Source organism: Macaca nemestrina, chromosome 18 (genome assembly GCF_043159975.1).
Source record: "Macaca nemestrina isolate mMacNem1 chromosome 18, mMacNem.hap1, whole genome shotgun sequence".
NCBI lineage: Eukaryota > Metazoa > Chordata > Mammalia > Primates > Cercopithecidae > Macaca > Macaca nemestrina.
In genome coordinates this window covers 68,281,204-68,304,864 of record NC_092142.1, presented here as the reverse complement: position 1 = coordinate 68,304,864, position 23,661 = coordinate 68,281,204, and the positions used below count along the sequence as shown (strand labels likewise).

The following is a 23,661-nucleotide window of genomic DNA, read 5'->3' as shown; positions in this document are numbered from 1 at the left end:
CTCCCCCCGGAAATTCACGGGAGCTGCCCGGGCACGGAAAGTAAAATCAGCTTGGAGAAGCACTTTGCAAGCCTGCAAGACCCGGTGGCACGTTCATTCTTGCATTGATTGGTTCGTACCCTGTATACTGAGCGCTTAGCCCTGTACTCCGGCTCCTTTTGAGGCCCTGTAGATAAGCTTAGTAGTACCAACAACAGCTGAGAGTTTGCGGTCTAGTGGGGAAGGAAAATGCAGAACCAACCAACTAGGTGTGATACTATGTGGTTAAGTGACATGCAGAAAACGTCCCCAGAACAGCATAAAAGGAACATTTGGTTAGGCCTGGGGTCAGCTTCACAGAGGTGACAACGGAGGGTGAACAGCTCAAGCAAAGGTCCCACAGCATGATCCAAGCCTTTGTCAATGTTTTGTAATCTCGTTTACTTGCCTGTAATTCAAGAGGGAACCATGTTTTCTTAAACTCTGAAGCCACAATTGGCAGGCCTCAAGGATATTTGCAGAATGATGGTGTCTTATGGTTCTTCAGAGAAACCAATCAATAGGATATATAGAGATATATAAATTTATTATTATTATTATTATAAGGGACTGGCCACGAGATTATGGATGCTGAGAAGTTCCACGATCTGCCATCTGCAAACTGGAGACCCAGGAAAGTTGGTGGTGCACTTCCAATCCAAGCCCAAAGGCCTGAGACGCAGGGGAACCAGTCGTGTAAACCTGGGCCCGGCGCGGTGGCTCAAACCTTTAATCCCAGCACTTTGAGAGGCCGAGGTGGGTGGATCACCTGAGGTCATGAAGTCATGAGTTCGAGACAAGCCTGACCAACATGGAGAAACACCATCTCTACTAAAAATACAAAAAATTAGCCGGGCATGGTGGCACAATCCCAGCTACTCGGGAGGCTGAGGCAGGAGAATTGCTTGAACCCAGGAGCGGAGGTTGCAGTGAGCTGAGATGGCGCCACTGCACTCCAGCCTGGGCAACAAGAACAAAACTCTGCCCCAAAAAAAAACAACAACAAAAAAAGACTCATGCCTGTAATCCCAGCACTTTGGGAGGCCGAGGCGGGCGGATCACGAGGTCAGGAAATCGAGACCATCCTGGCTGACACAGTGAAACACCATCTTTACTAAAAATACAAAAAAATAGCTGGGTGTGGTCGTCTCAGCTACTAGGGAGGTTGAGGCAGGAGAATGGCGTGAACCCAGGAGTGAACCCAGGAGGTGGACCTTGCAATGAGCCGAGATCGTGCCACTGCACTCCAGCCTGGGCGAGAGAGCGAGACTCAGTCTCAAAAAAATGTCTGGGCTGGGTGCGGTGGCTTACACCTGTGATCCCAGCACTTTGGGATGCCGAGGCAGTGGATCACCTGGGGTCAAGAGTTCTAGACCAGTCTGGCCAACATGGTGAAACCCTGTCTCTACTAAAAATACAAAAAATTAGCCGGGTGTGGTGGCAGGCACCTGTAGTCCCAGCTACTCAAGAGGCTGAGGCAGGAGAATCACTTGAATCTGGAAGGCATAGGTTGCAGTGAGCCAAGATTGTGCCACTGCACTCCAGCCTGGGCAACAAGAGCAAAATTCCATCTCCAGAAAAAAAAGAAAGTCCGAGAAGGGGGCCGCACGCAGTGGCTCACGCCTGTAATCCCAGCACTTTGGGAGACTGAGGCAGTCAGATCACTTGAGGTCAGGAGTTCAAGACCAGGCTGGCCAACGTGGTGAAACCCCCGTCTCTACTAAAAATACAAACATTAGCCGGATATGGTTGTGGGCCCTTATAATTCCATCTACTCGGGAGGCGGAGGCAGGAGAATTGCTTGAACCCAGGAGGTGGAGGTTGCCGTGAGCTGAAATCACGCCAGTGTACTCCAGCCTGGGCAACAAAGCGAGACCCTGTCTCAAAGTCTGAGAAAGGGGTGAGGGTGGGAGTTGGGGGGGGACAATGATGTAAGTCCCCATCCCAGTGCCAAGGCGCCAGAGCCAGGTGTACCAAAGTCTGAGGGCAGGAGAAGATAAATGTCCCAGCTCAGGCAGAGTGAATTCCCCCTTCCTCTGCCCTTTGTTCTGCTCAGGCCCTCAACTGATTGGATGCTGCCTGCCCACATTGGTGAGGGTGATACTCTTTAGAGTCTACCATGGAAATGCTAATCTCTTCCTGAAACACCCACACAGGTATACCCAGAGGTTATGTTTTACTAGTTACCTGGGGATCCCTTAGCCCAGTCAAGTTGACACAAAATTAACATCACAGATGGTTACTTAGGAAGATGCCAGAATTCCAATGTGAACAGAGCATAAGGTCAGTGGAAGTGGGAGGATATGAGTGTGAAAAGCATTTTTTTTTTTTTGAGACAAGAGTTTCGCTCTTTTTGCCCAGGCTGGAGTGCAATGGTGCGATCTCGGCTCACTGCAATCTTTGCCTCCCGGGTTCAAGTGATTCTCCTGCCTCAGCCTACTGAGTAGCTGGGATTACAGGCATGTGCCACCACACCTGACTAATTTTGTATTTTTTAGTGAGACAGGGTTTCTCCATGTTGGCCAGGCTGGTCTCAAACTCCTGACCTCAGGTGATCTGCCTGCCTCGGCCTCCCAAAGTGCTGGGATTACAGGCGCGAGCCACCGCGCCCAGACGAAAAGCATCTTATAACAAAATATCAAAGAGTTTGGACTTGACTTTATAGATCTTTCTTTTTTTTTTTTTTTTTGAGACAGAGTCTCATTCTGTCACCCAGGCCGGAGTGGTACAGTGGCTTGATCTCAGCTCACTGCAACCTCCACCTCACAGGTTCAAGTGATTCTCCTGCCTCAGCCTCCCGAGTAGCTGGGATTACAGGCGTGTGCCATCACGCCAGCTAATTTTTATAATTTTAGTAGAGGTGGGGTTTCACCATGTTGGTCAGGCTGTTCTTGAACTCCTGACCTCGTGATCCACCTGCCTTGGCCTCCCAAAGTGCTGGGATTACAGGTGTGAGTCACCACACCCGGCCATAGATCTGACTTTCTTAGCCTGCAGGCCATGGCCTTTTGTTGGGGCAAGTGTACATGGGCATTCCCAAAAATTGTATGCAAAATTTGGTCTCTAAGGTATTTTTTTGAAGCCTGTGATTCATCCAATTGACAGGAAGTTTCCATGACCAAAGGCCATGAGCCACTGCTGTGCACATTGCAGAGCCTGCAGTGGCTTTTATCCAGACAGGAGTGATACAATCTACCCACCTCCTCTAGCTTCATGGACTAGAAGACCTGAGAAAACTGAGGGCCAGAGAGCCAAAGACCAAAGACCATGGCCCAAAGTCCACAGGAAGGAGGCAGAGACAACTCAGGACTCCCAGCCTCTGGATCCAGGGCTATTTTCACTATACAGTACCCCTCAGACCTCAAAAATAAGGGTCCAGGCTGGGCACAGTGGCTCATGCCTATATCCCAAAACTTTGGGAGGGTGAGGCAAGCAGATCATTTGAGGTCAAGAGTTCGAGACCAGCCTGACCAACATGGTGAAACCCCATCTCTACTAAAAATACAAAAAAAAAAAAAAAAAAAAAAAATTAGCTGGGTGTCGTGGTGCATACTCCATCTCAGCTACTCAGGAGGATGAGGCAGGAAAATCACTTGAACCCAGGAGGCAAAGGTTGCAGTGAGCCAAGAGCGCACCACTGCACTCCAGCCTGAGCAAGACTTTGTCTCAAAAAAAAAAAAAAAAGTAAAATTAAAAAACTAAAAAATAAACTAAGGGTCCAGAAAGCACACTGTTAAGAAAGCAAGTGCGGGCTGGGTGCGGTGGCTCAAGCCTGTAATCCCAGCACTTTGGGAGGCCCGGATGGGCAGATCACGAGGTCAGGAGATCAAGACCATCCTGGCTAACACAGTGAAACCCCGTCTCTACTAAAAAGTACAAAAAAACTAGCCGGGTGAGGTGGCAGGCGCCTGTAGTCCCAGCTACTCGGGAGGCTGAGGCAGGAGAATGGCGTAAACCCGGGAGGCGCAGCTTGCAGTGAGCCGAGATCCGGCCACTGCACTCCAGCCTGGGCAACAGAGCAAGACTCCGTCTCAAAAAAAAAAAAAAGAAAAAGAAAAAGAAAGCAAGTGCTCAGCAAAATCATGAGGTCAAGGTGTCCTCTAACTTTTCTTCAGCAGTAGTAGCAAAAAATCCCTGTGTTTTCATGTGGGCAGGGACGGGGGCAAGCAGAGGGAATGTGCACCAATTCCTGTAAAAGGGGCTGTAAACTTGCTTGCTCATGAAGTGCACGTTGAGGCTCGTAAACAGTGGCCATGCACCACTCTGTGAATGCATGTTCATGTGCAGGCAGAAACTTCTGAAGAGCCTCCTGTAATAGAAGTTAAAATAATAAATATAGAGGCTGGGAAGTGTCCAGAGCCCAAATGAAGAAAGAATTCAAAATGAGAAAAGTATCTTACCAAAAAAAAAAAAAAATCATTACAGCAGAATCCTCTTTGCGATTAGTGGAGCCGGATTTTCTAAGCTGCAAATGTCAGCAAAAGCTCAACCCTCCAGCCCTCTCCTAAATCAACTGCAGAGGCCAGCTTGCCGTTCTAGCAAGTCCCAATGTGCCCAAGTACACCTGCGGTCACAGGCATTCTGGCTTTGCTCCAGCTGAGGTGTGAGCCCCCAGAGGCCTGAGTTATGTGAAATTTCTGCTTATTAGAGAGTGTTTGGCAGCTGATTCCTTAGAGAATAAGCACTATTTTTAACACTTTTGCATTTGCAATCACCCAGGAGTTGGGCACTTGAGGACACCTTTATTAGTAAAAGGGAAGTGCTGGGAATTCTCTTCAAGGATATCAAGACTTTTTTTTTTTTTTTTGAGATGGAGTCTTGCTCTGTGTCCCAGGCTGGAGTGCAGTGGCCGGATCTCAGCTCACTGCAAGCTCCACCTCCCGGGTTTACGCCATTCTCCTGCCTCAGCCTCCCGAGTAGCTGGGACTACAGGCACCCGCCACCTCGCCCGGCTAGTTTTTTTTGTATTTTTTTTTTAGTAGAGATGGGGTTTCACCGTGTTAGCCAGGATGGTCTCGATCTCCTGACCTCGTGATCCGCCCGTCTCGGCCTCCCAAATGCTGGGATTACAGGCTTGAGCCACCGCGCCCGGTCAAGACGTTTTTATCAATAAAGTTGGAGTAAGTCACGGATCTGCTAACTAATAGTGAGGGCACTTACATAAGACAGCAAGTTATATAACAAAATATTTAACCCTGGAAGTAGCTAGTGGAGGTAGACTGGTATTGGGATTACTTGAGAATTTTTCCTTTCAAGATTATTTTCAGTCTGGGTGCGAGAGCTCACACCTTGTAATCCCAGCACTTTGGGAGGCTGAGGCGGGTGGATCACGAGGTCAGGAGATCGAGACCATCCTGGGCAACATGGTGAAACCCCATCTCTTATAAAAATACAAAAATCAGCTGGGCATGGTGGCATCCGCCTGTTGTACCAGCTACTCAGGAGGCTGAGGCAGGAGAATCACTTGAACCCAGGAGGCGGAGGTTGCAGTGAGCTGAGATCGTGCCATTGCACTCCAGCCTGGGCAACAGAGCAAGAAGCCATCTCAAAAAAAAAAAAAAAAAAAAAAGATTATTTAAAAATATGTCAATAAAAAAAAAATCCCCCAGCTGTCAAGCTGTATCTACAAGGCCATCCATAAGAACCGAAATGAACTTTTCAACATTGCCTTTCATCACTACCTTCAGATGAGCCAAACTCATTCAGTCAGTATCTCCCAATGATGCCTTGCACGTTGTCTAAGTCCTTCTTTCCAGACACTTCCTGCCTCCTCTGGCTGAATTCCCTTACCACCTAGCAAGATTTCATTTCAGCTTTGCCTGACTACTCAGTTCATTGGGAATTTTCCTTTGAACAATTTAATTCTGTTCCTGGCTTGTTTGGCCAAGTAGATTATAAAATACAGGAGGGCAGGGACCACTCATCAACTTATATTTATTCCCCACTATTCCAAAACTATTACCTTGCAGAGAAGGAACTCATTAAACATATGATTGATTGAAATTCGGTACTTTCTGCGCTATAGTCCTTTCAAATAATTCCTCTGAAGGTTATTGGTTCCTTGCAGAGTGAAAATTACCATCTAGGAAATTGCAAGGAGTCAGTGGAAATATACTTACTGTGGATAATAAAATCTGAAATAAAAAGAGTTCACATCTGTTTCCGCAGTTTCTTAAGGACAGCGAGACAAGCTAAGATCATTCTTTGAAGAGTCATGTTACTTTACCTCTAAAAAAAGGAAATGGCGGCTGGGCACAGTGGCTCACACCTGTAATCCCAGCACTTTGGGAGACCAAGGTGGGCAGATTGCTTGAGGCCAAGAGTTTGAGACCAGCCTAGCCAACATGGTGAAACCTCATCTCTACTAAAAATACAAAAATTAGCGTGGTATAGTGGTGCACGCCTATAATCCCAGCTACTCAGGAGGCTGAGGGATGAGAATTGCTTGAACCGAGGAGGCAGAGGTTATAGTGAGCTGAGATCACGCCATTGCACTCTAGCCTGGGCAACAGAGTGAGACTCTGTCTCAACAAATAAATGAAAGGGCCGGGCATGGTGGCTCACGCCTGTAATCCCAGCACTTTGGGAGGCCGAGGTGGATGGATCACGAGGTCAGGAGATCGAGATCATCCTGGCCAACATGGTGAAACCCCGTCTCTACTAAAAATACAAAAATTAGCTGGGCATGGTGGTATGTGCCTATAATCCCAGCTACTTGGGAGGCTGAAGCAGGAAAATCGCTTGAACCAGGGAGTCAGAGGTTGCAGTGAGCTGAGATTGCGCTACTGCACTCCAGCCTGGCGAAAGAGCGAGACTCCATCTCAAAAAAATAAATAACAAAATAAAAATAAAAATAAAAAATAAAGGCTGGGCGCAGTGGCTCACACCTGCAATCCCAGTACTTTGGGAGGCCGAGGCAGGCTGATCACATGGTCAGGAGATCGAGACTATTCTGGCTAACATATTGAAACCCCATCTCTACTAAAAATACAAAAACCCCATTTCTACTAAAAATACCAAAAAAAAAAAAAAAAAATAGCCTGGCATGGTGGCATGCACCTGTAGTCCCAGCTACTCAGAAGGCTGAGGCAGCAGAACTGCTTGAACCTGGGAGGCGGAGGTTGCAGTGAGCCAAGATCGTGCCATTGCACACCAGCCTGGGCAACAGAGCAAGACTCAATCTCAAAAAAATAAAAAGTACCTACTGCTGTCATTATTACCAGTTGACTTTCAGCAGCACCAATAATAAAACATTTGATAGAAACTCTTGGCTGGGCACCATGGCTCAAGCCTATAATCCTAGCATTTTGGGAGGCTGAGGCAGGAGGATCACTTGAGCCAAGACTGGGCAATGTGGCAAAACTCCATCTCTACAAAAAAATACAAAAATTAACTGGGCGTGGTGGGCACCTGTAGTCCCAGCTACTAGGGAGCCTGAGGCGGGAGGATCACTTCAGCCCAGGAGTTCAAGGCTGCAGTGGGCTGTGATCAGATCACTGCACTCCAGCCTGGGTGACACAGTGAGACCCTGTCTCAAAAAAAGGAAGGAAGGAAGGAAGGGAAGGAGGGGAAGAAAGAGAGAGGAAGGAAGGAAGGCAGGGAGGGAGAGAGGGAGGGAAGAGAAGAAAGAGAGGAAGGAAGGAAGGAAGGGAGGGAGGGAGGGAGGAAAGGGAGGGAGGAAGAACGGAAGGAGGGAGGGAAAAGAGGAAGGAAGGAAGAAAAAAAAAACAACAACAACTCTCCAGCTGCTAGTCTATACTTTATCTAGGAATGACTATGCCATAACACCATTTGATTCCATGCTTAAAGGGCAAATGGCCAAATTAATTTCAGTGACAAACAGACCTTGTATAAAGCTACACTTCGGCTGAAAGAGAGTATAGATTGCCAAGAGTCCGTCAAAGGAAAAGAATTAGTGGATCTGGGGCTGGTTCCAAGGTATGAGTGTTGTGTAATTTCATAAGGAAGGAGGGCCTCAAGCAAAATTGCAGCCCTTAGCAAGCCTGAAGGTCACTGCCACAAAGGTGGCCTGATGCCAGAGGAACAAAAGCAGGAGCCACTCAATTACTACTAAAGAAGACGCCAAAGGGAGAAATAAGCTCATAAAATAACCGATCCAACATCCAGCTTTGAAAAATTATCTATGCATAACTCTTCCCCACTTAGAAGACAGCGGGATCAGTTATCCTTTTCAATGAATAGTACTACTTTACCTTCCAGTAGAAATATCCTGCAATATATTTTCACTCCAGCACAAACATGTCGCGAAAGAAAGGTGCATATGTCCTTTAGCTGATGCAAGCACATTTTTAATTCATCCCACCAAGATAAATCACTAACCATCTGAAACCCGCAAAAATGGATTAACGATCTCATACAGCATGACTATGAAAACCCACATCTGCTAACCACATTCCTAATAGGAAGCAGCTGGTGACAGTTTTGTAGCACTGTGACATTTTAAAGGAAAATATTAGCAAGGACACACTAAATAGAAGTTTAGTTTCATTGAATCCACTTAGTTACGGAAAATCAGTATTTTCTTTTTTCTTTTTTATCGATAATCATGGAAATTACATAATTTGTCATGAAATTCAAATAATACCTAAAAATAAAAGTCAGCCCAGCACAGTGGTTCACGTCTGTAATCCTAGTACTTTGGAGGCCGAGATGGGTGGATCACTTGAGGTCAGGAGTTCGAGAACAGCCTGGTCAACGTGGTGAAATCTTGTCTCCACTAAAAATACAACAATTAGCCAGGGATGGTGGTAGGCGCCTGTAATCCCAGCTACTCAGGAAGCTGAGGCAGGAGAATCACTTGATCCCCGGAGACAGAGGTTGCAGTGGGCTGTGACTGTACCACTGCACTCAAGCCTGGGTGACAAAGCAAGACTGTGTCCAAAAAAAAAAAAAAAATTAATTAAAAGTCTACTTTCCCCCTTCACCAGTTCCCCTTTCCTTTCCTTTTTCCTTTCCTCTTTCTTTTGAGACGGAGTCTCACTCTGTCGCCCAGGCTGGAGTGCAGTGGCCTGATCTCAGCGCACTGCAAGCTCCGCCTCCCGAGTTCACGCCATTCTCCTGTCTCAGCCTCCCAAGTAGCTGGGACTACAGGCGCCTGCCGCCACGCCCGGCTAATTTTTTGCATTTTTAGTAGAGACAGGGTTTCACCGTGTTAGCCAGGATGGTCTCCATCTCCTGACCTCATCATCCGCCCGCCTTGGCCTCCCAAAGTGCTGGGATTACAGGCGTAAGCCACCATGCCCAGGCTCTTTATTTTTTATTATTTATTTATTTATTTATTTTGAGATGAAGTCTCCCTTTTGGAGTGCAAGGGAGGGAGGAGTGCAATGGCACCATCTCGGCTCACTGCAACCTCTGCTTCCTGAGTTCAAGCAATTCTCCTGCCTTAGCCTCCCGAGTAGCTAAGATTACAGGTGCCTGCCATCTCATGCTCAGCTAATTTTTGTATTTTTAGTAGAGATGGGGTTTTACCATGTTGGCCAGGCTGGTCTCAAATTCCCAACCTCAGGTGATCCGCCTGCCTCGGCCTCCCACAGTGCTGGGATTACAGGTGTGAGCCACCACACCCAGCCTGGAGATCCAATCTTTAAAGAGGTAACTAAGTTAAAATGAGGTCACTGGGGTGGGCCCTAATCCAGTTTGACTGTTGTCCTTATAAGAGGAGATGAGGGCAGACACACATGCATAGAGGGCAGACCATGGGCAGATGAAGGGAGAAGATGGTCATTTACAAGGCAAGGAGAGAGGCCTCAGAAGAAACCAATCCAGCCTGGCAGGGTGGCTCATGCCTGTAACCACAGCATGTCGGGAGGCAGGAGTATCACTTGAGTCCAGGAGTTTGACAGCAGCCTGGGCAATACAGCAAGACCTCGTCTCTAGAAAAAAACAAAAAGCGGAAAAACAAGGCTAGGCATGATGGCCCATGCCTGTAATCTCAGCACTTCGGGAGGCTGAGGCTGGTCGATCACTTGAGGTCAAGAGTTCAAGACCAGCCTGGCCAACATGGTGAAACCCCATCTCTACTAAAAATACAAAAATTAGCTGGGCATGGCGTTGCACGGTTGTAATCCCAGCTACTCAGTAGGCTGAGACAGGAGAATCACTTGAACCTGGGAGGCAGAGGTTGCAGTGATCTGAGATCGCTCCATTGCACTCCAGCCTGGGCAACAGAGTGAGACTCTGTCTCAAAACCACCACCACATTGGCCGGGCGCGGTGGCTCAAGCCTGTAATCCCAGCACTTTGGGAGGCCCAGACGGGCAGATCACGAGGTCAGGAGATTGAGACCATCCTGGCTAACACGGTGAAACCCTGTCTCTACTAAAAAAATACAAAAAATTAGCCAGGCGAGGTGGCGGGCGCCTGTAGTCCCAGCTACTCGGGAGGCTGAGGCAGGAGAATGGCGTGAACCTGGGAGGCGGAGCTTGCAGTGAGCCGAGATCGCGCCACTGCACTCCAGCCTGGGCGATAGAGCGAGACTTCGTCTCAAAAAAAAAAAAAAGGCCGGGCGCGGTGGCTCAAGCCTGTAATCCCAGCGCTTTGGGAGGCCGAGACGGGTGGATCACAAGGTCAGGAGATCGAGACCATCCTGGCTAACACAGTGAAACCCCGTCTCTACTAAAAAATACAAAAAAACTAGCCGGGCGAGGTGGCGGGCGCCTGTAGTCCCAGCTACTCGGGAGGCTGAGGCAGGAGAATGGCCTGAACCCAGGAGGCGGAGCTTGCAGTGAGCTGAGATCCGGCCACTGCACTCCAGCAAGGGGGACAGAGTGAGACTCCGTCTCAAAAAAAAAAAAAAAAAAAAAAAAAACCACCACCACCACCACCACCACCACCACCACCAATACCAACAAAAATAATCCTGCTGGCCGGGCGCGGTGGCTCAAGCCTGTAATCCCAGCACTTTGGGAGGCCGAGACGGGCGGATCACGAGGTCAGGAGATCGAGACCATCCTGGCTAACACAATGAAACCCCATCTCCACTAAAAATACAAAAAAATTAGCCGGGCGTGGTGGCAGCGCCTGTAGTCCCAGCTACTCGGGAGGCTGAGGCAGGAGAATGGCGGGAACCCGGGAGGCGGAGCTTGCAGTGAGCCGAGATTGCGCCACTGCACTCCAGCCTGGGCGACAGAGCGAGACTCCGCCTCAAAAAAAAAAAAAAAAAAAAAAAAAAAAAAAAAATAATAATAATAATAATCCTGCTGACACCTTGATCTCAATCTCAGACTTTTAGCCTCCAGAACTATGAGAAAATAAATTTCTGGTCTGGCATAGTGGCTCACGCCTGTAATCCCAGCACTTTGGGAGGCCAAGGCAGGTGGGTTGCTTGAGTTCAGGAGTTCTAGACCTGCCTGGGCAACATAGTGAGACCCCATCTCTACAAAAAAAATAGATCCTTGATTAAAGAAAAAAAAAGAAAGAAAGAAAAAGGCCAGGTGCAGTGGCTTGCGCCTGTAATCCCAACACTTTGGGAGGCTGAAGCGGGTGGATCACTTGAGATCAGGAGTTTGAGACCAGCCTGACCAACATGGTGAAACCCCGTCTCTACTAAAAATACAAAAATTAGCTGGGTGTGGTAGCACACACATATTACCCCAGCTACTTGGGAGGCTGAGGCAGGAGAATTGCTTGAACCCTAGAGACAGAGGCTGCAGTGAGCTGAGATCATGCCACTGTACTCCAGCCTGGGCATCAGAGTGAGACTTTATCTAAAAAAAAAAAAAAAGAAAAAGTGACAGTTTGGGCTATTAAAAAAAAAAAATTAGCCAGGTGTGGTGGCGCACACCTGTAGTTCTAGCTACTCACGATGGTGAGGCTGGAGGACTGCTTGAGCCCAGGGGTTAAGGCTGCAGTGAGGTGAGTCAAGATCAAGCAACTGCAATCCAGCCTGGGCAACAGAGCCAGACCCTGTCTCAAAAAAAAAAAAAAAAAAAAAAAAGAAGTTCTGTTGTTGAAGCCATCCCAATAGTACTTTGTTATGGCAGCCCTAACATACTTACATAGATCCCACGTCACCTATACAACAGCCTGTTTTTTGACTCCCTAACTTCCAGTCTCTTCTGCCCCTTACACAAATGGGCATTTTTTCTGTCATTCCATTGAATGTGTGAGTGACTCACAGCTGTGTTTTCCACTGAATGAAAATTCTGGACCACAGACAGGAAGGCCCACCCCAACTGGTCTTATTTCTCACTACATGTTGGCTCAAGGACTATGTATCCAAAACGACTTGTCTTTTCCACATACTTTCCTAAACTGCTTACCTTCCTTCTGTGGAAACTACTCTAGTGTGTGTGTGTGTGTGTGTGTGTGTGTGTGTGTGTGTCAGGGTCTTGCTCTGTTCTCAGGCTAGAATGCAATGGTGTGGTCCCGGGTCACTGCAGCCTCAACCTCCCAGGCTCAAGCAAGTCTCCCACCTCAGCCTCTCGAGTAGCTGGGAAACACAGGCATGTGCCACCACATCTGGCTAATTTTTTAAAAATGTTTTCGTACAGATGGGGTCTCACTGTGTTGCCCAGGCTGGTCTCAAGTTCAAGCAATCCTCCTGCCTTGGTCTCCCAAAGTGCTGGGGTTACAGGCATGAGCCACTATGCCCGACCTCATGTAGCATCATTGATCTACTTGCTTCTCTCTCCAGCTAGGCGGTATAGTTCTTGAGGGCTGAGGCCATATTTCTCTTCCGTTTTTGGTGAGTTGCATATAGTAGCCACTCAATAAATGTATAAGTGTTATTAAATTCTGTAACTTCCTAAAGACAATGAACTGACACAAAACTAAGCCTGAATATCTAGATCTGTGCTGTTCAATATGAAAGCCATTAGCACGTGTAGCTATTTAAATTAAAATTAAAAATCCTGGCCAGGCACGGTGGCTTACACCTGTAATCCCAGCACTTTGGGAGGCTGAGGCAGGCGGATCACCTGAGGTTAGGAGTTTGAGACCAGCCTGGCCAACATGGTGAAACCTTGTCTCTACAAAAAATATAAAAATTAGCCAGGCATAGTGGCACATGCCTGTAGTCCCAGCTACTTGGGAGGCTGAGGCAGGAGAATCCTCAGAAGGTGGAGGCTGCAGTGAGCCAAGATGGTGCCACTGCACTCCAGCCTGGGTGACAGAGTGAGACTCTGTCTCAAAATATAAATAAATAAAATAGAAATGTTTTCTATTTGTGCTATGCTGTAAGATAGTTAGTAGGCACATGTGACTACTGAGCACTTGCAATGTTGCTAGTGTGACTAAGAACATAATTTTTTTTTTTTTTTGAGACAGAGTCTTGCTCTGTTACCCAGGCAGGAGTGCAGTGGTGCGATTTCAGCTCACTGCAACCTCTGCCTCCCAGGTTCAAGCGATTCTCCTGCCTCAGTCTCCTGAGTAGCTGGGATTACAGGCACATGCCACCATGCCTGGCTAATTTTTGTACTTTTAGTAGAGGCGAAGTTTCACCATGTTAGTCAGGCTGGTCTTCAACTCCTGACCTCGTGATCTGCCCACCTCAGCCTCCCAAGGTGCTGGGATTACAGCCATGAGCCACCTCATGCTGGCTTCAAACTCCTGACCTCATGATCCACCCGCCTCGGCCTCCCAAAATGCTGGGATTACCGGCGTGAGCCACCGTGCCCAGCCTTATTTATTTATTTTTGAGACGAGGGTCTCACTCTGTCACCCAGGTTGGAGTGCAGGGGCGTGATTATCTGTTCACTGCAACCTCTACCTCCCAGGCTCAAGCAGTTCTCCCACCTCAGCCTCCCAAGTAGCTGAGATATATGCACACGCCACTACACCCAGATCATTTTTGAATTTTTAGTAGAGACGGGGTTTCACGCTCCCTAGGCTGGTCTCAAACTCCTGAGCTCAGATGATTCATCTGGCTTGGCCTCCCAAAGTGCTGCGATTACAGGCATGAGCCACCATGCCTGGCCTACTTTTCTATCATCACAGAAAGTTTATTCGACAGTGCTGATCTACATCATAAAATACCTTGAAATACTAAAAGAAAAAGACAACACGGCCGGGCGCGGTGGCTCAGGCCTGTAATCCCAATACTTTGGGAGGCCGAGGTGGGCAGATCACAAGGTCAGGAGATCGAAACCTACCTGGCTAACACGGTGAAACCCCGTCTCTACTAAAAACACAAAAAATTAGCTGGGCGTGGTGTCAGGTGCCTGTAGTCCCAGCTACTGGGGAGGCTGAGGCAGGAGAATGCCGTGAACCTGGGAGGCGAGCTGGCAGTGAGCCGAGACCGTGCCACTGCACTCCAGCCTGGGTGACACAGCGAGACTCCGTCTCAAAACAACAACAACAACAACAACAAAGAAAAAGACAACACATTAGGGGAAAAAAAGGAGAAAGGGTTATGAATATGTAATTCACGCAATTGGCCAAACATTCAAACACATAAAGTGAGCAACCTCATTAGTAAACAGGGAAATGCAAAGTAAAATGAGATAGCATTTTTCACCCATTGGATAGGCTAAAATTAGTCTACCAGTACATTGGTAAGGAATAAGGAAACAAATACTTTCAAACACTGCTGATGGGAAAACAGCCAGACTGAAGGCCAAATAAAAGTGAAAGAAAATGGACAAAGTATGAGCCACACCCAGGAATTGGCCCAAGAAACACCCGGACATGAGCACTAGGAGACAAGGTCCTACATTGTACATTACTACACTCTGTATGACTAACACAAAAGACTGCCCACATAACTCAGTATTACAGCTAGATCAGGTGCTCAAACACCTTCCCCCTTCCCTGTAGCCTATGAAATGGAAAATCCTTTGTGTATCATGCCTGCTAATCATCATGTTACAGGAAAGGGGTCCTGATCCAGACCTGAAGAGAGGGTGCGTGGATCTTATGCAAGAAAGAATTCAGGGCGAATCCGTAAAGTGAAAGCAAGTTTATTAAGAAAATGAAGGAATAGAGGAATGGCTACTCCATAGACAGAGCAGCCCCGAGGCTGGTTGCCCATTTTTATGTTCTTTTCTTTTTTTTTTTTTGGAGACAGAGCTTCACTCTGCCACCAGGCTGGAGTGCAGTGGTGTGATCTCGGCTCACTGCAACCTCTGCCTGCCCAGTTCAAGTGAGTCTCCTGCCTCAGTCTCCCTAGTAGCTGGGACTATAGGTGTGCACCACCAGGCCTGGCTAATTTTTTTTTTTTTTTTAGACGGAGTCTCACTCTGTCGCCCAGGCTGGAGTGCAGTGGCCGGATCTCAGCTCACTGCAAGCTCCGCCTCCCGGGTTCACGCCATTCTCCTGCCTCAGCCTCCCGAGTAGCTGGGACTACAGGCACCCGCCACCTCGCCCGGCTAGTTTTTTGTATTTTTTTAGTAGAGACAGAGTTTCACCGGGTTAGCCAGGATGGTCTCGATCTCCTGACCTCGTGATCCGCCTGTCTCGGCCTCCCAAAGTGCTGGGATTACAGGCTTGAGCCACCACGCCCGGCCTTTGTATTTTTTTTTTTTTTTTGAGACGGAGTCTCGCTCTGTCGCCGGGGCTGGAGCGCAGTGGCCGGATCTCAGCTCACTGCAAGCTCCGCCTCCCGGGTTTACGCCATTCTCCTGCCTCAGTCTCCTGTGTAGCTGGGACTACAGGCGCCCGCCACCTCGCCCGGCTAGTTTTTTGTATTTTTTTAGTAGAGACGGGGTTTCACCGTGTTCGCCAGGATGGTCTCGATCTCCTGACCTCGTGATCCGCCCGTCTCGGCCTCCCAAAGTGCTGGGATTACAGGCTTGAGCCACCAGGCCCGGCCTGTATTTTTTTTTTAGTAGAGATGGGGTTTCGCCACGTTGGCCAGGTTGGTATGGAACTCGACCTCAGGTGATCTGCCCACCACGGCCTTCCAGAGTGCTGATATTACAGGCATGAGCCACTGCACCCAGCCTTTTATGGTTATTTCTTGATGATATGCTAAGCAAGGGGTGGATTATTCATGCCTTCCCTTTTTAGACCATATAGGATAACTTCCTGATGTTGCCGTGGCATTTGTAAACTGTCATGGTGCTGGTGGGAGTGTAGCAGTGAGGACGACCAGAGGTCACTCTTGTGACCTTCTTAGTTTTGGTGGGTGTTAGCTGGCTTCTTTACTGCAACCTGTTTTATCAGGAAGGTCTTTATGACCTGTATCTTGTGCCGACCTCCTATCTCATTCAGTGACTTAGAATGGCTTAACTGTCTGGGAATGCAGCCCAGTAGGTCTCAGCGTCATTTTACCTAGCTCCTATTCAAGACGCATTTGCTTTGGTTCAAATGCTTCTGACAATCATATTTATGCTTGGGTTCCTACAACTGAGATAGTGGGGGAACAAGCTGAAGAATGCCACCTTGGCCTCTAACAAATCACTGTGTGACTATGGGAAAAATTACCTCTTCCCTTCTTGGTCTCCCATTTCCACAACTATAAAAATGAGATTGGTTGGTCACGGTGGCTCACACCTGGAATCCCAGCACCTTGGGAGGCCGAGGTGGGTGGATCACTAGATCAGGGGATCGAGACCATCCTGGCCAACATGGTGAAACCCTGTCTCTACTAAAATACAAAAAATTAGCCGGGCACGGTGGCAGGTGCCTGTAGTCCCAGCTACTCGGGACTGAGGCAGGGGAATCGCTTGAACCCAGAAGGCGGACGTTGCAGTGAGCCGAGATCACACCACTGCCTGGTGACAAAGTGAGACTCTGTCTCAAAAAAAAACAAGAGAGAAAAAAAAAAGAAAAAAAAATGAGACTGAGAGTCACATTTATTTTACAAACTCCTGCTTCATCACCACCCAGTAGGAATAACTTCATTTTTATCTACAGCATACATTGTGGTTCAGTATTAAGTAGCATTTAAAGAAATGATTGATGCTCAAAAGAAAGCTTAAAAACCCCCAAATTTGATGGTCTCTATCTTCTAATATTCCAAGATTTTAGTTTTTCTTAGTTGAATTTGCTATACTCTCTACAGTACATGTGAATTATCCATTCAGAGATGAGTTTACTAACCAGTACATGAAAAAAGTGAGTTTTTAAAGCATTTGAGTCAGATTGGCAAAAAAAGACCTTTCCTGGGCTGGTTTCAAATCAGAATTTTTCTGTAGAACCCAAGAATGAGCAGAGGTATACAAAATGGTCAAAATAGAAACATAATGCCAAGAGGGAAACGTTTTAAATGTCTAGGTTACACAAATCCCCAAAGTAAAAACACCCTGAAACCCATGTACTAAAGCATTCCCCCTTTTTTAATACTGGTTTTCCTCCCCTTCCCTTCCCCTCACATCCCCTCCCCTCCTCTCCCCTGTCTTCCCCTTCCCTCCTCTCCCCTTCCCCACCCTCCCCTCCCTTCTGTTCCCTTCCCTTCCCTTCCCCCAAGTTCTCTAACTTGCTCTAGTCAGTTTATGCTTCATTTGTATTCCAAGTTTTCTACTTAGGAAGAATTTCAAGGCCCAAAGCACTTACTTCCCATACCATTTAAGGAAGTCCAAATCACTGGCTGGAAAAGTTGAAAAGGAATGCTTTCTACTGTCAGAACTTTTACTTCCTCATTCAGATGATCTGTGGGTTCTCTCTGTGAGAATTACATCCTCCACAACCCACAAGATTTTAGAATTTAAGTAAGTCAAGCCATAAACTAGATTCCAGTTAACAAGGATTCTCTGAATTTACAGCTGTACAACTAGTGAAAAGCAAGTGAGTTAATTTATTATTTTATTTTGAGATGGAGTCTCGCTCTGCGTGATCTTGGCTTACTGCAACTTCTGTCTCCCAGGTTCAAGCAGTTCTCCTGCCTCAGCCTCCCAAGTAGGGAGACTGGGATTACAGGCACGTGCCACCATGCCTGGCTAATTTTTGTATTTTTAGTAGCAACAGGGTTTTGCCATGTTGGCCAGGCTGGCTTGCCTGACCTCAAGTGATCTGTCTGCCTTGGCCACCCAAAGTGCTGGGATTACAGGTGTGAGCCACTGTTCCGGGCCACAAGTGAGTTAATATTTAAGGCATCCTAGCCTCCATCTGCTCACCAGCATTCAATGTAGACCAGCGACTTAACTTGTCATTTCAACCACTTAAAACATTTCTTAGAAAGGACAGGATCGGCCGGGCGCGGTGGCTCAAGCCTGTAATCCCAGCACTTTGGGAGGCCGAGGCGGGCGGATCACAAGGTCAGGAGATCGAGACCACAGTGAAACCCCGTCTCTACTAAAAATACAAAAAATTAGCTGGGCGCGGTGGCGGGCGCCTGTAGTCCCAGTTACTCAGGAGGCTGAGGCAGGAGAATGGCGGGAACCCGGGAGGCGGAGCTTGCAGTGAGCCGAGATCGCGCCACTGCACTCCAGCCTGGGCAACAGCGTGAGACTCCATCTCAAAAAAAAAAAAAAAAAAAAAAAAAAGAAAGGACAGGATCTTCAGTAAGCTAAAAAGGTCCCTAACAGTCCAGTCTAATCCAGACTGGAAAAACATACCTTACAGAAAAAAATTTATTCAACATGAGGCAAGTTTTTTTACACAGGTGACCTAAAAAGTTGCAGGTATTTTTTCTTTAAGAGAAGGTCTCAAAAAAAAATCCAGGCTAGAGTGCAGTGGCGTGCTCAGCTTCTTCCTCCTGGGCTCAAGCAATCCTCCCACCTCAGCCTCCTGAGAAGTTGGTACTACAGGTGCTTGCCACCACACCTGGCTAATTTTTGTATGTTTTGTAGGGATGGAGTTTCACCATGTTGCCCAGGCTGGTCTCAAAGTTCTCAGTTCAAGCGATTTGCCAGTCTCAGCCTTCCACAGTGCTGGGATTACAGGTGTGAGCCATGGCACCCAGCAGGTATTTGTTTAAATTACTCCTATCACTGTAAAACCTAACAAGTAGGGCAGAGGCAAACACATCTATTATAAATCTTATCATATCTGTTCTTTCTTATCAAACCTAAAATAGACTGTCCTTTATGTGATCAATTATTGGGCTCTGTTTATCTCTCTTATAATCTCTCTCTCTCTGTTAATTCTCCCCCCCCTACATCTACCTTAAATCCTCATTTATTTTCCCTTTCCAGAATGGAGGGTGGGGCTAATCATAGCAAAATGTTTTTCACCAACCCTTCATTCATGATGTCACCAGAACCCACACACTTCTCTGCCCACACTTCAGCCGTCCATCCCCAAAACAAACAAACAAAAAGCACACATACTGGGTTTCCACGGGCATGCAACAGAATACATCCCGAGACGGGAAAGAAATCTATCTGCTCAGTTCAGTTAACTAGAGTTCTTCACTTTGTAATTTAAAGATCACATTAAAACTGGCCAGTTGATAACACACGTGGGATTAACAATGTCAGAGCAGGTAGAAGAGAATGAAAAATGTGAAATACATGGTAGGTTCTCGGGTCCCCACCTCTACTCTTACTCCCTAACAAAATTCCTGCCTAGTGTTTCCTTTTTTTTTTCTTTTTTAAGAGACAGGGTCTTACTATGTTGCCCAGGCTAGAGTGCAGTGGCTATTCACCCGTGATCATAGCACATTATGGTCTCAAACTCCTGAGCTCCAGTGATCCTCCCGAGTAGTTGGGACTACTGATGTGTGCCCAGCTCCTGTATCTTTTTTTTAAATATTGTATTTCTTTAGAGATAGGTTGTCTCTATGTTGCCCAGGTTGGTCTCTGGACTCAAGTGATGCTCCCACCTCGGCCTCCTAAAATGCTGGGATTACAGGCATGAGCCACCACGCCTGGTCCTTCCATACTTTTGAAACCAGCATATAACAGGTAAAAAGGCAGTTAATGGGGCTGATAACCCAAGCTTCTTTTCCTTTTAAATAAAATTAACCGCTGACTGCCAAAGGTCAAAGGCATCTATTTTTTAGATGGAGCACTCCCTTATAATGCTGGAGTTGAAATTCTTCCTTGAACTCTTAAGGCTGATTATGGTTATTAGTGGTCAGGCTATCCTGAGTAAGTAATTACGGTCCTCTGCCCTCCAGGGCGAGGATGGGCAGATTCCATGCTGTTGCTTAGGCTGGGGGCTGGCAGGAAGTGAAGGCCATCAGCCCTCTGAAGCCTTAGGCGTGTAATAGGGAACAGAAGGCAAGTATCTTTTCTTCTGAGATTGCGGCCTACAGAATAAGCAGGACCCTATCAACATTAGATGAGTTTGCAGCTACTCAGCACATTATCCCAAATACAAATAACTCATTTGGAGTTTCCATTCACTTTCATTCAATGAAGAGAAATGACTGTCCATTATCTTGGAAAAAAACATTTATAATGCCTAGTCCTCAAGAATAACTTGTTTTATTACCATGATTTGTGAAAAGCGACAGGGTAGACAGTTCAAGGAAGGACACAGACAGTGCCCTGTTTTAGGTTCCAAATTTCTTCTTTTTAATGGGTGGTGGGAGCTGAGCAATGATGTCATCCAGAGGCCGTTCCACTGCCACGAGTGTTCTTTCATCCAAAAGATCCATGAAGAGTAGAGGCTGCAGAGGGATGATAATGATTCTATCAGGACTTACAATCCAGGGCTAGTCCTGAATGAACTGACTATAGGTAGACACCATCTAAACTAAAAGGTTAGCCTAGTTCAAGGCTCAAATGATTTAAATCTCTTGACAATCTTTCCTGCCCTGGGACTCAAAATAGTTGGAATGCATAAAAGCTTTTTTTTCTTTTTTAGAGATGGGGGTCTTGCTATGTTGCCCAGGCAGGAGAGCAGTGGCCACTCATAGACATGATCAACGTGCACTGAAGCCCTGAACTCCTGGGCAATGATCCTGCCTCAGTCTCCTGAGTAGCTGGGACAATAGGTAGGTGTGCACTGCTGCACCTGGCTCAAGACTGGGAACTTAACTGAGTTTACTCATAAAAGGTCTCAGCAGGATTTTTTTACATTTCTCTGGATAGAAAATCTATGCTTCTTATATCTCAAGAATCAGTGTTAGGCAAGGACTTTAAGCCTAAATTATTATTTTTTTTAAAAGATAGAATCTCGACGTCACCCAGGCTGGAGTACAGTGGTGCAATCATACTCACTGCAGCCTTGAACTCCTGAGCAGAAGCTATCCTCCCATCTCAGCCTCTTGAGCAGCTGGGACTACAGGCATGTTCCACCACACCCAACTACTTTCTGTGTGTGTATATATATATGTATATATATATTTTTTTGTAGAGACAGGTTCTCACTATGTTGCCCAGACTGGTCTTGAACTCCAGCCTCAGCCTCCTAGAGTGCTGAGATTATAGGAGTGAATCACCATACCAGACTAAGGCAACTGACAACTGGCAAGTTACAAATGCATCAAGAAGCTAATCACATTTGAGTAATTTACAGACCTCGCCTCTTTTTTGTTAATAGTGATGGGGTTTTGCCATGGTGCCCAGGTATTTGAGTAGTGCCCAGGTTGGTGCCCAGGCTGGTCTTGAACTCCTGGGCTGAGGAGATCCACCTGCCTTGGTGTCCCAAAGTGCTGGGATTACAGGTATGAGCTACCAAGCCCAGCCTGCTTGACATTTATCCTATGGAACACTCCAACAAGCAAAATTTAAAGCCAGCTTTCACGCCAACAAAGACTCTACCTCAGTGCCAACGTTTCTCACTACTTACGCATTTCATTTTGGTTAAGTATGATGTGCCTGCCTCTAACCTACTAAGGCAAAAACAATAAAACATATACAAGGGACAGCCAGCTTCAAAAAGGTGATTTGTTTCCCACAATCCAGGTTCTCTGCATGGAAACTGAAGGTGCTCTTATCTTCCAATTGTGGAGTTTATTACATTTTGATATCACAAAGGAACCAACTATCCAGAATAACAACACAAGATGTTTTACCTTATATATCTTAGAAATTTTAAAAGCATGAGCTGTGCGCCTCCGGACGACATCTGATTCATTCGTGGGAGGAAATGGATTGTAGAGTAAGGTTTTGTCATTTGGAAGGGGCTAAAAAGACAAAGATACATTGTTTAAATGGTTACTTCTATTGGGCTTCCACAGACCAAAGATCTGTAGTGCATTTTTAGCCCAACATCATCTTCTAACCATCATATATATTCAGTACCTCCCTGACATTTGTTAATTCAGGAAAACAGCTGTAGCCATGATACTTCTATTCAGAAAAACTAGGGGGGAAAAAAGAAGAAAAGGAGAAAGAGGGAGAAAGAGCTGAAGCTACTCTTGCAGCCACACCACAGAGGGTTGGGAGTATGAGGCTAACAGAGCTTGTTACTCCATGCAGCAAGATCAAAGGGCCCTTCTGGGGCTTTTGGCCTGTCTCATCAGTAACACTTGGTCAGAAAGGAACAAACTGGCAAGTGCAGGAGCTCAGCCCACACAGGCTCTGTGCTTTCTAGACTCTCCCCCAACCAGATCATAGACTGGACAAGTGACTGAAGTTCTCCCCAGGCAAAACGTCAACACAAACCACCCCTGCTGATGTCACTGACACCTCGAGGTGGCCTCTGGCCAAACAAATGATATTTTGTCTCTGACTTCCTTGGGAAATGGCTATGCCTACTATAGGGAAGCGATGAACTTAAAACCAATGCTTGGGAAAAAATGATCTGGGCTCAATTACAAGAGGCAAGAGAGTGGGAGGGGCCCTTCCTGTATCACTCATCTTGCAGAAGGCACTTGTCAGCCAGCTCTGCTTCCCACACCCAGAGGTCGCAGGGCCCATGAGATGATTCCAATGACACATCCCTGTGCACACCTCCTTTAGAGCCATCTGCTGCTTTCCCCCATGTTCCTTCCACCCCCACCTTCACAGACACACCAAAACACCGTGTCATGGTTGTAATCTAAACCCAAAGTGCAGGACAGGCATGGCCACAATGCTTCTAGGAAACAAAGCACCTACCCAGAAAAGATATAAATTCAGGGCGAATCAAAACAGCAGATGGCAAAGAGGACAGAATCTAAAACTGAAGAAAATGCTCATATCCCATCTAAATCACAGCCATGAAGAATTTTCCTAGCTAGGTTTTTCGGAGATGTTAAGACCAGTTCCTCAAGCCTGCAGACAGCATTTCAGTAGCTTCAGCCAAGGGGTACAGAGGTCAAAACCTCAGCCTGTACCTCCTTTAATGAAATCATGTTATTCAGATATCCCAGAGTTCAAAGTTGGAAGCAAGTTACCCAAATCACTGATTCTTCCTGATGAGGGTCACCTTCTGAATACTGGCCTAATCACTTTTCTGTGTAAGATTTATGTGCTCACTGGCAAAGCAGAGAAATAGTCAAATCAGCAAAAGCCAGTACACAAAGGCCAGCCCCTTCCCTGAGAACCTCCCGAAGAACTGTGGGAACACAAACCAGGGAAAAACAAAGGCCTCTCTCCTCCAAGAAATGTACTAGCTACCTCTATTCTGATTTACTAGCTACTTTTATTCTGATTCTCCTTCCTCTTATCTTATTGTACTTGTTGCTTTTAGAACTTGAAGATTCAGAAGAAGATTTGGGAGGTAGCAGTGAAGAACTCACCAATGACTTGTCAATGATGCAGAACATGTAGGCATCATGGAGAAGGATGTGCATCGGTCTCTTGGGATGAAAACTGATGTGTGTGATAGGAGTATCCCTTTGGAGCCAAAGGTGGTGAAAGCCCTGCTTCTGGACAGTCCGGCTCCAATCTGTATACTGTTTGTCTGGGATGCTGTACTCAAATAC

At 46.8% G+C, this 23,661-nt stretch overlaps 1 protein-coding gene and 1 long non-coding RNA gene across 2 annotated transcripts in view; one reads left to right on the top strand and one right to left on the bottom strand.

Annotated features, from left to right (window-relative positions):
- Window positions 1-3: 3 nt before the first annotated feature.
- LOC105491363 (uncharacterized) lies at window positions 4-23,535 on the top strand. Its single transcript, XR_011616549.1, has 3 exons — window positions 4-111; window positions 20,673-20,802; window positions 23,427-23,535. It is a non-coding gene; the product is annotated as an uncharacterized lncRNA (long non-coding RNA).
- The window catches only part of LOC105491362 (UTP4 small subunit processome component), a 38,968-nt gene continuing 35,578 nt past the window's right edge, over window positions 20,272-23,661 (bottom strand). Inside the window, exons 15-17 of the mRNA XM_071084825.1 lie at window positions 23,476-23,661; window positions 21,826-21,936; window positions 20,272-20,475 (exon numbers count right to left, since the gene is read on the bottom strand). Coding sequence (XP_070940926.1) covers window positions 20,359-20,475; window positions 21,826-21,936; window positions 23,476-23,661 — 414 coding nt within the window. The 3' untranslated portion in view covers window positions 20,272-20,358. The remainder of the gene's footprint in view (window positions 20,476-21,825; window positions 21,937-23,475) is intronic.